Source organism: Apostichopus japonicus, chromosome 22, assembly GCF_037975245.1.
Source record: "Apostichopus japonicus isolate 1M-3 chromosome 22, ASM3797524v1, whole genome shotgun sequence".
Taxonomy (NCBI): domain Eukaryota; kingdom Metazoa; phylum Echinodermata; class Holothuroidea; order Aspidochirotida; family Stichopodidae; genus Apostichopus; species Apostichopus japonicus.
In genome coordinates, this window is record NC_092582.1 from 15,819,720 (window position 1) to 15,832,651 (window position 12,932).

A 12,932-nucleotide genomic window follows, 5' to 3' on the forward strand; every position below is an offset into this window, starting at 1 on the left:
CGTTGAATGTTGCTGTATTCTGATGATACAATATCCAATCTTGGAAGGAAAGACAAGATAACTGAGTTCACACAATCTTTCTCGTAAATCCTAACAATGGAATTGATAAAATAGAATGATGAAAATGAATGGAAATAAATATTTTACTGATTTCGATAATTTATTGCGAAAATGAAATTTTATTCAGAGTGATTAATAGTAAAAACATTCCATGAACTGATCAATCTTTCAGATCATCCAGTCAATAATAAGAAAGCTAGGACTGACGTGGATGGAGTAACACCATCATCTGCCGTCCAGGCAGCCTGCCTGCGACATCTGCAGTGCAACAAGAAACCTTCGATAGAGTCATCGAATATTTTGGATGACATTTTGCTCGAGTTGGGAAGAATATTTACAAAGGTTCACACGTTGAAAATAGAGAAAGGTAAAAAAAAAAATCCTGCTTCAGTGAAATTATATTTTTTGGAAATTAATTTGTAAGCACGATACGGAACTGATAAAGTCATACTTGGTAGATTTTATGCTATGAAAACAGTTATTTTGACCAGGCAGAATTATAACTGTTTCAAACTTTCATGATTTATGCCAAATGTCTGCATATAAAGAGACAGCAAAGTCTAAGATTGAAAAAAAACTGCAAATAAGCCACAGCAAGTGCAACAAAAAAATTTGGGGCGACATCCTTCTTGATAAATTGATTGTCAGTGACTTATAAAAATTGTCAACCTTTGAATTGTGCATTAACGTTGCCATTATTTTAGTGGTATTAGTATTTTTATGATTATTTTCATTATTTCAGCAAAAGTCAGTTTGTCTTTGTTTCAGCGGTTTACTTTACTCTCAAAAGCCACTTGAGGTTAGCCTGCGTACATATTTATAAAACTGTGAACACCTTGCATGTTAACTAATACTTGATACTATGCTTTGCAAAGACTAATATTTCAGACAAACTTAATTTGAAAAGTTTCTTGAGGTATTACAACATCATTTGCAAAATGAATGCAACAATTTGACAGAAGCTGTAGTTTTTAAACAATTTTTTGTAAAGTGTAAAGGAGAAACATGGACATGTTAGGCCAGTGTAGGACTTTCACGGTCGTCCGAGACGACTAGAAATTACGTCGGACTACCAAATCTTTCAAAATGTTGTGTGCTTGGTAGTCCTTCGGACGACCAAAAAAAAATGAAGGGTTCGAAAAATTATTGAGCCTAATTATATTTCATTAAAAACGAAAGTCAATTTAATTAAATAGTTTCTGAATAACACCCAAACCATACATAAATTATTTAAAAACATGCGCGGAAATATTAACTTTACAACATCGTTAGCAAAAATCTGTTCACTAATAAAGTCGCCTAACGTTAGTTTCTAATGATGTACCCAGAAAACAAATGAGACTTGTGGCTAAATGTCAGTGCAATGCATTTTGTACGGTGTTGTAACAACAGTCGATCAGACACTGACAGTCTATAGGCCAAGTGAAAATGCATTGCTGGACAATGGGGGAAATCTAGCCTATACTGCTGAATTTGTGACGCAGTTATAAGATATCCATGGAATACTTTCAGTATTGCTGTTATCTTCGACCACATGGTTGCCTAACAGCACACTATGTCAATTGAGGAAATCTAGCCTATACCGCTGAATTTTTGACGCAGTTATAAGGTATCCATGGAATACAGTAATGATATTAGCGAAAAAAAATTGGCGTCCCGGGGACGCAAACCCCCGTAAAAGTTTGCTTCCCGTAAAAAAAGTTTGCGTCCCGATCGAACACCAATTACGTTTATTGTAATTTGTATGACCTACTGTACTAATACTAGTGTAGTATCACTGCCTATACTTTGTGAATGTTATACAAAATATTATAGGACAGATGGCTCAGTGTCTTAGCTTCGGTGTTTGACAGGGGCGGCCCGCCCCACTCCTCCTTTCGCCCACCCTGCCGTTTCAAACAATTTTTACCCCAGTCCCCTCCTTCATCAGCCCTCGTCCTTCCTACTCGCAACTCCGTGGTCAATTGGACCGCGAAAAAGTTTGCAACAGAAACTACTGTGGTATGAATGCACATTTCACATTAGCAACTCTTATTGCAGAGAAAAGAAACATACTCTGAGATAAATATCCTTTCAGGATCAGATATGCAAGCGTCCCACAAGATTCATAGAATGTCTCAACTCATAACATTTTCTGATCAAAACAATGATTAAAATATTACGTGATAGTCTCAGAAACAATTCAAATGCATCTTCGTACCACCAGAGATTGTTGTCAAAATGTACGTAACAAATATGAGACAAGGCCTAACGTTATGATACAGTATTTGAGTGCACACATATGAGAGCCTTTACCACAAGCTTCGTTATCGCTACACAGGGAAAAGTAAACGTTGCAAGTAATTGTTGTTAAACAACATACTTCGTGTCCATTGAGCACTGAAAATGCAAGAATGTTTGCAGACAATTGGTAGGGACTATTAGCCAATCAAATCACGGGTATCTTCGTAAAGCATCATTGTCTATTTTTAGCATGAAAATCTCTGTAATGAAGCTTTGGTGACCCTGTACCTTGCGGTTGATTGTTATGATATATTTATTTTCAAACAAATTCAATGATCTGTAGGAGGAGAACTTTTGATTCTTGTCAGAAGAAGAAATAATGAAAGATGTTCATTCAAAAATGTGTTTTGTTATGTTTTCTGTTGACCTAGTTGTGAGTGTGTACTTGGGGTTTGCAAGCAATTTGAAGATTTGCGTCCCTGGCCAAAACATTGCGTCCCGTACCCAGAATCCTGTGTTCGTAACAATGCTGGAATACTTTCGTTATTGCTGTTATCTTAGACCACATGGTAGCCTTACTCAATGGGAATATCTTGCCTAGCCATAGGTTCTCCAAAAAAAAAAAAACACACTGCATAGTATTTGGGAAATAAATAAGGAACCAGGTAGTATCTTGTCGGGCGGGTATCCAGGTACCCGGATACACCGTGCAAACACTATTTGAAAACAGTACACAATAACATGGTTATATGCTAAACTAATAAAGCTTTAATTGACACAATCAGGTTGAGCACCAAAATGTTTTGTTTTGAATTATTTGTGTTCATTTTCAATTTTGGTGGAAAATTTGGAAGGACTACCAAGTTTTTTGCAGGACTACCAAATATTTGAAAATCCTTGAAACTGGTAGTCCTTCGGACAACCTTCTTAAATTCCTGAAAATCCAACACTGTAGGCGATTGTAATAGTTTTTGTAAAGGTTATTTGATATGTGCCAGTGAAGCACAAACTTGTGGAAACTTGGAGGTGCCACCAAATGTTAAAGTCTTTCTCAGCAATTTTGCTGCAAAAACATTGAATTGACGTCTTTCTGATGCATGCGCAATTAATCATTTTGTTGCATAGTGTGGAATTGACAATACTTGTTATTTATAAACAATAAAATTATCACTTTGTTGCAAATTGTGAAATTGATGACATTTCATAAATATATCATTGTGTCGCACAATCTTGAATTCATCACTCATTATATTTAAAGAATTTGTCATTTTGTGGCAAGTTGTTACTATAATAACTGAACAATAAATCATTTTGTTAAAAATTGCTACCATATTTGTGAAATGATATTAACATTTTGATGGCACCTTAACATTTCCGTACAAAACTAGAGAAAATAAAGTTTGTTATCATTTCTGATAACTACCATATCATCATCACTCCTGTCAGCCTTTTACCCAAAAATTTAACACTTTTTTTTCTTCAAATTTATCACATTCAACAAAGGAGGTGCACTATGGGAATGTTTGAATGTTGATAACTGAATAATCAGTGCTTCTTCATAATTGACCATGAATTTTGTATCAAAACTTGTTTTATCGTTCTTAATTTTAGATCTCAGCATATCCTTGGACGCATCATTCGTAGAGATCACCTCCAGCTGCGATGTACTGTTGTCGTTATTAACGGTCTTTTGTAACATGCTCACCAGCGAGAAAAACTCTCTAATCTCTACCATTAAGGATGCAAGCAGCAAACTCAAGCACCAACTGTTGCAGTTTTTAGAGGTAATATTGCTTTTAAAGAGATTCACACCATCTATCGTGACACTTGTTTGGAAGAGAAAAATATTCTACACTGTCTGTAAGTGGGGGAAAAAAACCATTTCAATATCTTAACTTGTTCCTTAGAGCCATGAACTGGTTCCAGGTTGTGAGATAACAGTTTCCTACTATCTGAGTTCTGCCCATCGGCCTGCTTACCTGCATTGGTCAACCCACCCTCCCCCCCCCTACCCCATACATGTTACAGAAATATATATGTGTAGATGACTATTGCAGATCCTATTATACCATCCACAAAAACTTTGAAAGAAAGCCTACAGATAAGAGGCCCCCCCCCAAAAAAAAAAAAAACCAGTTTAAATAAATTGTGCATTGTAATCGATGCAATACGATTTTACAAACCTCGAAATACTTTCACTCAATTTTTTTTTTTCTCACAGAGTCGACAGAGAGAATGCGATCGAGAGATCCAGCAGAATTACTCTAAAGTCACCCAGACAGCCGTCTTCATCTGTAAATTGACAGGAGAGCTAAATGCCAGGAGTGGTCAAAGCATCAAAGTCTTGAGAGGGGAAGAAAATGAGAGTGTGAGTAGGAAAAACGATTAAGGGTCAAACAACGTTATTCCCAGAGATGCTAGAAAAATGATTTAAAATAACAAAACATGGCCACTCACGGTCAAACATTATACTGTCACCTTCAAAACACCTTCCCTGAATGAGTCGCTTTAGTAGCAATATCTTAGTTAGCCCTTCCGAGTGTCCAGGATTAAATTTGGATGGTCAAGTTAACGTGTTTGAAAGAAGGTTTTTTGTCAGGTTCAGTGTGGAGCCCAGTTTTGGCCTACGATGGTGTTGAGCCAAAACGGATGTCCTTTGAGTGATTTGAATGCAGTGTGACGTCTTGAATTGTATCTGCGCTAGTCAACTTGATCAACCAGGTGTACTCTTTGTACATTAGTAAATATCATTGCTGTGAAAATAATTGGAGGGGGGGTGGGGTGAGGGGAACTATGCGGATCATACATGCAGTTGGAAGCTGTACGGTTTCACCTTGACTTGTGCATATTACTGAGTGGTTCATATTTTAGTTCTAGAGGCTAGAAATGTGGCTAGAAATGTGGCCAGAAAAATAAATTCTGCACAGAGAAATATTCTATGATTCACATCCTACTGGTTGTCCATACTTTTTGTTTTCCAGTGTCACTGGTCTCTGAAGCAAGGGTTGGTAACAGGAGGTGACACAGCCGTCGACCAGGAACTGCAGAGCGGCCTCCAGGAAATGACCGACTTGACCACAACTCTGAGTGAGAAGATGAAGAGAGGAGCAACTGAGGTGAGGTCATCATTCCATCATCATCATCATTGCCCCCTCCTCCCCCCCCCCTCATTTCCCATCCAACTCCCCTTTTACATAGCTAAAAGGCAAACCCGGTGAAATCGGACAGTTTTGTATTAAGCACAATTAATCAAGAGACATTTTCAATGGCTTAGACCCCTGGAATTCATAGTGAGATCGCGATCATTTTTTTAGGGTCGCCAAATGAACTCCTGGAGGTAATGCCGGGATATTCTAAAGGCAAAAGAAATTGCCAATATTTGTGGGGAAAAAAGTGGAAGAGTTTTGAACATAAGATACTTCAAAAGTTACAAATGTAAAAATGTAAAAAGTTAATCAAAATAAATAAGATTTTTTGCTCAAAGGGGGAGGGGAATACCTGCTCCCTGTAGATCCCTTCCTACAGGCCAAAATATCTGCCATGGGAGGGTCGCCAAGGTGACGAAGGCAAAACTTGAGGTCACCAAGCAAAAGAGTTTAAAATAATAACAGAGGTATAAATCATTATTCTTGGTTTAGTTTCAGTTTACAGGAGAGATTAAGGTATGCTTTATTGGCCCCAAATATGCTAGATATGCAAATATGGTCACCTTTGGTCAAAATTGTTAAACTGTTTTTATTACAACCTTCAAGAAATGTTCCTCACTGGGAAATTCAGTTATCTTGTGTGTTCCTTAAAAATGTCTAAGAACAATTTAGAGACTAAAGACCTCCATGAAAGTACTTTTTGAAGACTTCTATCTATTATAGCATGCTGTAATTTGGGGCCTATACTGACTACCTTTAATTAAAATCAGAAAAGATTCACAAGTATTCAATACCCTTGATGAAACCTCTCAACCCCATTAGTAGATTTCGGTGATATTTGTAACATTCCTTTAAACAATTATAAGCTCACATAATGTTCATGGTATAAATGATTTTGTAATAGGTATTTCAGGTAAGATAACAATTTGTATTCGGGAAGAAAAATATATCGCTGAAAATTGCATAAATCAGCCGTAGGAGATGCAAGTGGGCTTTTTATTCCAGATTAATAGCCAAAATAATAGCTATATTAATAGCCGCTGCCTCTATGGTCATCAGGCATAACTTTGTTACTATGTAGCTATATATGGGTGCTGTAATTATTCAGAAAATACTTCACACTGTGATTAGGGATACTACCAAATTGTCACAAGTTTGACCCCTAAGGTTTGAGGTGACCCTAGGCTAGCAGCATACCCTCACTGATCGTACATACAGCAGTGTAGTAATTAATTGAAGTCCGGTGACGACCAACTTCTATTGTAGGATTTCCTTTGCTGCTCCTTCTTCATGCATGGCGCTGGTATTTGCACTTGAAATACTCACAAGTATTTGTCCCCACTGACACCCGGCTGTTACGCAGGCAAATCTCCATGCATGGCACTGGTTTTTGACCTTGAATTACTTGTATTTGTCCCCACTGACACCCAGCTGTTACGCAGGCAAACCTCCATGCATGGCGCTGGTATTTGCACTGGAATTACTCACATATATTTGTCCCCACTGACACCCGGCTGTTACGCAGGCAAATCTCCATGCATGGCACTGGTTTTTGACCTTGAATTACTCACAAGTATTTGTCCCCACTGACACCCAGCTGTTACGCAGGCAAATCTCCATGCATGGCGCTGGTGTTTGCACTGGAATTACTCACATATATTTGTCCCCACTGACACCCGGCTGTTACGCAGGCAAATCTCCATGCATGGCACTGGTTTTTGACCCTCCACGTCCCCTTTTCCCTCCACCTCCCCCTTTTCCTCCACCTCCCCTTTTCCCCTCACCTTCCCCATTTCCCTCCAACTCCCCCTTGCCCTCCAACTCCCCCTTGCCCTCCACCGCCCCCTATCCCTCCAACGCCCCCTATCTCTCCACCTCCCTCTTTTACCTCCACCTCCCCCTTTTCACTCCACCTCCCCCTTTTCCCTCCACCTCCCCCTTTTCCCGCCACCTCCCCTTTTCCCTCCACCTCCCCATTTTCCCTCCACCTCCTCCTTTTCCAGGCCTCCCCTTTTCCCTCCCCTCCCCCTTTTCCCTCCACCTCCCCCATTCCCTCCACCTCCCCCTTTGCCCTCCACCCACCCCTATCCCTCCACCTCCCCCTTTTCCCTCCACCTCCCCATTTTCCCTTCACCTCCCCATTTTCCCTCCACCTCCCCATTTTCCCTCCACCTCCTCCATTTCCAGGCCTCACCTTTTCCCTCCCCTCCCCCTTTTCCCTCCACCTCCCCCTTTTCCCTCCACCTCCCCTTTTCCCTCCACCTCCCCTTTCATCTTCCCATTTCCCTACTATGCCATCCCTCCATCCACTACCTTTTTCATGTCTCTTTCCTTCCATATAGTCTCAATGCCACAAATATAACACCTTCTTTCTTTATTACCCTGACTGTATTTTTTTTCTTCCTTCAATCAAGTACCCCCTGCAGCCGATAATATTTCTTGGGGTATCCCCATAAAACACCTAGGAAAAAAAGAAAATACTTAACCATTGTCAAATATATGGGTCATGGTGTTTCTCTCCCCTGGCATTATTATTGAGCCTGCAAATAGCTCCCAGTGGGCTTCCCTCCTGGTCTGTGTCAATATGCCTTCCAATCAAGCTCGTGACACTTTTATTGCTTGCTACTGCTGAAGGTCTGTTGTTAAGCTGCAACAGCCACAACTATGTCATAAATTTAGAAGTATTGAGGGTACTTTCTTTAAAGTAGACAGCTCTGTTTGTTTTCAAATCTTCAAAAGGTGAGTTGAGGTCCTTCTTATAAAATTCCCCCTGATTACATCTAATAACTTAAACAGAATCTGCCATTCCAAGAGTCAAAAGTTAGCAGATTTAACTTAGGAGAGACAGATTTATAGCGATATTTTTTACCTTTATTTCTATTTTACATCTTATCAATAAAAGAAGAAAGGAGAGAATTACAATTGATGGAAAAAGATTCTTGTTTCTTTTTTTCATAATCTGTCTCTTTTCTTAGCAATTTATATAAGAATGATGGATAATATTTTATTCAGTTTGGAGTAATACCTGTAGCCATCAGATATATTTATTTCCCTCTCTCTTCTGGAATGATTGGCATGAATTATGTTCTGCGGTTTGTTCATTTGGGGTATTGGAAAGCGAGAGAAGGCCAAGTGTTATCATCGAGCCCTTCTGAGAGAAAAATAAGAGAATGATAAGGAATTTCACAGGCAGCAGCAGACAAAGATTAGTAATAAGAGAATATTGAAAAATACTATTTAACCAAAATGGTAATCATTTTGATGTTTGATACCAATAAACATTGTTGACAATTGCGTGATAACAACTTTAGAAGGACGAAGGTTGATTACTGGTGGAATGACGACCTCTCGGGTCAAGAGGTCAAACACGCCAGCCGTCACTGAAACTGTTGTATCTCGTAGTCAATGATTGACAATAATCTTAAAATATTTTACTACTTTCATAACTTTGGTTTCAAAAAGGATAATTTTCTGTAATTCTACAGGTGCATATTGTGGAATTGAATAATTTGGCTTAAAATAATCACTTCTTCAAGTAGTACCCTTTTTTTAAAATGTTTGCTATATATATCTTTATGCTTTGTATAAACATAAAGGGATAACAAACCTAAAAATCATCTTTAGCTGATAAATGGCATTGAGACCTTTGTCATGACCGACTTTCCCCAATTATCTATAGAAAATCTTACCCTGTTGGCTTCATGGGAAGGGGGGGGTGAGGTTGCGGATACTTGGCGTGGTTCTTAGAGTGTTTCACACTAGACCTCGAGCCAGGATCCGACCGGATATTTTGATCCCCCCTATTGGGGGAGATGAGACCAGAGCTCAAATAAAAAATAAAACTTGTGAAAGCTGGGTGGATCACCGTCACCCGAGATCTTGATGAAATAATGTTTTTTCACCGCCTGAACATAAATGCAAATGTGGAGTGAAATATTTCTGGTTTTGGCAACACAGAATTAAGATAAGTTGATTCCTTTCAATTCGATTCCTATTAGTTCGATTCCTATTAATGCCATTCCTATTAATCCCATTCCTGTTAATTCCATTCCTATTAATTTGATTACTTTTAGTTTAATTCCTTTTATTTTGATCCTTTAATTCGAACCAGTGGTAATTTGGTACACAATCTATTTTTGAAAGGGAAATTCCCCATTTCATGATGTGTAACTAAACAGGCATAATGCCTGATGCACCAACAGGGGACAACAATAAATGTGGTGATATTGTTTCACAATCTTATAAAACCCCTGGATCGAATCAAATCGACGCAAGCCCTCCATTGCCAAGACAGCTAGCCACTTTTCCCAGATGCTTAGGCAGACTTAGGAAGAATATGGAATTGGGATCCTAGGCCCTTACAAAAAAAAAACCTCCATGTTGGGTCACCTGTTATTTAATTACACAGCTCATTTCATTGGGAAATTTGGCTTTTTTTTATCATTCTAAGTGTGCATATTTTTAGAGAACATGGAGCTAACTTACAATTGAGAGATAATCCCATAAATATTTACTGCTTAGATGACTTTAATCTCCATTTATACCTTAAAGTTATAATCTATAATACTCACTTTGGCTGTGCCAATATTATTATTAATGCTTTTTGGGGGGTTTAAAGTATATTACCATAGCTATGAAGACCTGACAAATGTACTGATGAAGCTAAGAGTATGGGAAATTTCCAATTAGTTTAGAGCTCTGAAATTTTGCCCTGAGGAGCCCTGCCTGAATAAACCTTTACTACTTGCGTTCTCTGCCAACCATCTGGAGTGTGGAAGTATCTTAAAGTGATAACCCATCCAAAAACTTTGTAGAACTTTATCATTTTCTCAGTTTCAACCCAATTTTAAAATAAAGGATGAATATTTCAAACTGGTTTTGACATAAATCCATACATGTGTTAAGTGGCAACTCCAGTCGCCTTGTTTTCTTTTAATACTGCTTGCTGAAAAGGAAAAGTTAAGAGATGAGATTGATGAAGATGAAAACAATGGTTTGTCTGAGGTTGTCAGCTAAACTAGGGATCCATATTTTTTAATAATAGTTCATCACATCAACACTAAGAAGCTGTTAAACCAACTAAACACTCTTAGTTTAACATTAATTATTAAAGGTAGTCAGTATAGGCCCCCAATTATAGCACGCTATAATTGCTAGAAATCTAGTAATCTGTGAAATGCTGAATGAAGCTGGAGCACGAGTGACCATTTTCTTGTATTTACTAGCATATTTAGAGCATACTGACGACCTGTCTTTCTTACTATATCCATCACATTCTCATTAGACTTTTTGTTTTTGATGTTAGTTTTCTTTGTTTTTTTATATTTCTGATTTAATGTTTTTTTAAATTAGTTTCCCAGACAGCACTAAAGAACCACAGTACACTGTATCCCTTTAAGATTGTGCTCGCGGTGATTTGACTTCATCTTGTTCTGTTCAATAAGAAACGGGCTCAAATTGAGTAATTTGATCCTGGTAGAAGAACGAAGAGAGAGTGAGAGAGAGAGATCTGAGAGGAAGACAAAGGGGTTTGACATTAATTATGAAATTGATTTATTCAAGTCTCTGGGCCAGCTGGGGATACCCTCACCTGGATCTGCCAGATAAATGGCCTGCATTTTGAGAATGTCAGGGTGGTTATCACAAAATATATCACCTTCAACTGAGAGGTGATGTCATCTTTTATAATTGTAACAATTTGCTACTGTTTCCTTAAAAGGGGTAGGGTGTACCACATGCATGAAGATTTTATGACTTGTTGTGTGTTGTCTATTGTAACCTTAGTCAATAGCAGAGAGTGTGAGAGAGTTTGTACTCTTGGTGCAGAGAAGGAATAGAATGTGAATTATGCATGGTGGTTGTTGAATGCTTTTTCAGAATTAACATTAGTGATATCTCCACATTTTTTAAAATATGAAAAGTTTGCTTCTCACTTGGTGGTGTTTTGTTGTCTTTGGACTTGAACTAATTATGATATAATTTGTGAACAGGAAATCACTTTATGGAAAAACTAGAGAATGAATAATACATATATTCCAGATTGCTTGGCCTTAATACCCACTGGCTGGTTTGTATATCACAGGCCCCTTACCCACTAACTTGTGTTTGCTTGTCGCTTGCACATATAAACAGACATCCACCATGCCCTTGACCCCCCTGGGGGTGGTAAAAGAGATTGTAATTGAAATTAAAAATAGAGGAATATATTATTTAAAGTGGACTTCATCTTGAAGATACCTTCATATGACTTGCATTCCTTGTCCTGCAAGTGTGGAAAAAACTGCACCAGTGCGTAATATATACATATATAGTAGACTGCTACCACCAAAGTAGAAAATTGAAGCTGATATTAATTAAAAGAATGAATTTCTATTTTTTTTGCAGGAGTTGAGAGCTGTCCTGGAGTGCGCCACACAGCTCGCCAAATCGTTTGGAATCTTGTTGAACAAGTGCCAAGAGACGCAGTTTGAGTTGGGCAGCGTGCTAGCATTCGAAGAGTCCAGAGACAGTAGTTTTTACCTCCAGAGTTACGAGAGGACACTCAGCATCATCGGTAACGTCAGACAGGGAATCCAAGAGATGAGGAAGATATCGACATTAATTCTGAGAGGATTAAATGGTAAGAAATATCTATATATATATATGAACTTTTTAAAGAAATAAATAACATCAATAAATCAACTAATACCTCTTGTGCACCTCTACCAGTGTTTTATGCTTTACACTCTCCTGCCTGAAGACAGACTATGTGATATATTTTCAATGCCAGTGAAACACAATTACATAAGAGACAGGTGACTTGGAAACTCATTGAAAGAAAAATACAAGAAAAGGATTTTTGGAGTCAGCAGGGTCAAACCAACATTCAGTGAAGTTGAAAGTACAGTCTTTCGCTGCATCAAGTTAAGATGAAAATCGTTAATTTGAAAGTTATCTGGGACCATACCCCCACCTCTCCCCCCAGCCCCCTCCCCCGTCCCCTTTTATCTCTCTCTGTTGGTTTTCGGGAGCCCCTGTATATGAACCATATCCACTGAACTAATACTGCCATTGTGCAACCAATGACCCTCTTGCCAGGAGCAAAATGCCAGGATGTCTAGAGCTATTACTAAACTCCCTACATTGGTGTGTTTTTTTTTTTGTATGTACTAATATGTGGTCCTATTATAGTGCAGCATTCAAGATTGAATGGGTTGCCAAGTTACAGATGCCATATTTGCATATATACATAATATGCAAATATGTTAACATTTAAACAGCCTTTTCCTCTCAATCTATGTTGTTGCAATTGAAGAGTAGCAATAATAAACCTCACGCTAAACATGCATCTTACTAAATTTATTCCACCAATTACCATGTCACTATTTATCTTTGAAATACATTTAATTATTTGAACACATTTTATTATTGAAACATTGTTGAAACACATTATTGAAACACATTTTGTTATTTGAAACGTGCAGTTTAATGAGTTTATTACATTATGAGCTCAGATAAATCAGG

General features: G+C 38.1%; 1 protein-coding gene across 1 annotated transcript in view; it reads left to right on the top strand.

The window, feature by feature from the left end:
• LOC139963818 (kinesin-like protein KIF14) overlaps positions 1 to 12,932 on the top strand; it is a 30,245-nt gene that overhangs the window by 14,383 nt on the left and 2,930 nt on the right. The window contains exons 19-23 of the mRNA XM_071965000.1: positions 233 to 427; positions 3,895 to 4,067; positions 4,505 to 4,651; positions 5,265 to 5,399; positions 11,814 to 12,048. Of these exons, the coding sequence (XP_071821101.1) occupies positions 233 to 427; positions 3,895 to 4,067; positions 4,505 to 4,651; positions 5,265 to 5,399; positions 11,814 to 12,048 (885 nt within the window). The remainder of the gene's footprint in view (positions 1 to 232; positions 428 to 3,894; positions 4,068 to 4,504; positions 4,652 to 5,264; positions 5,400 to 11,813; positions 12,049 to 12,932) is intronic.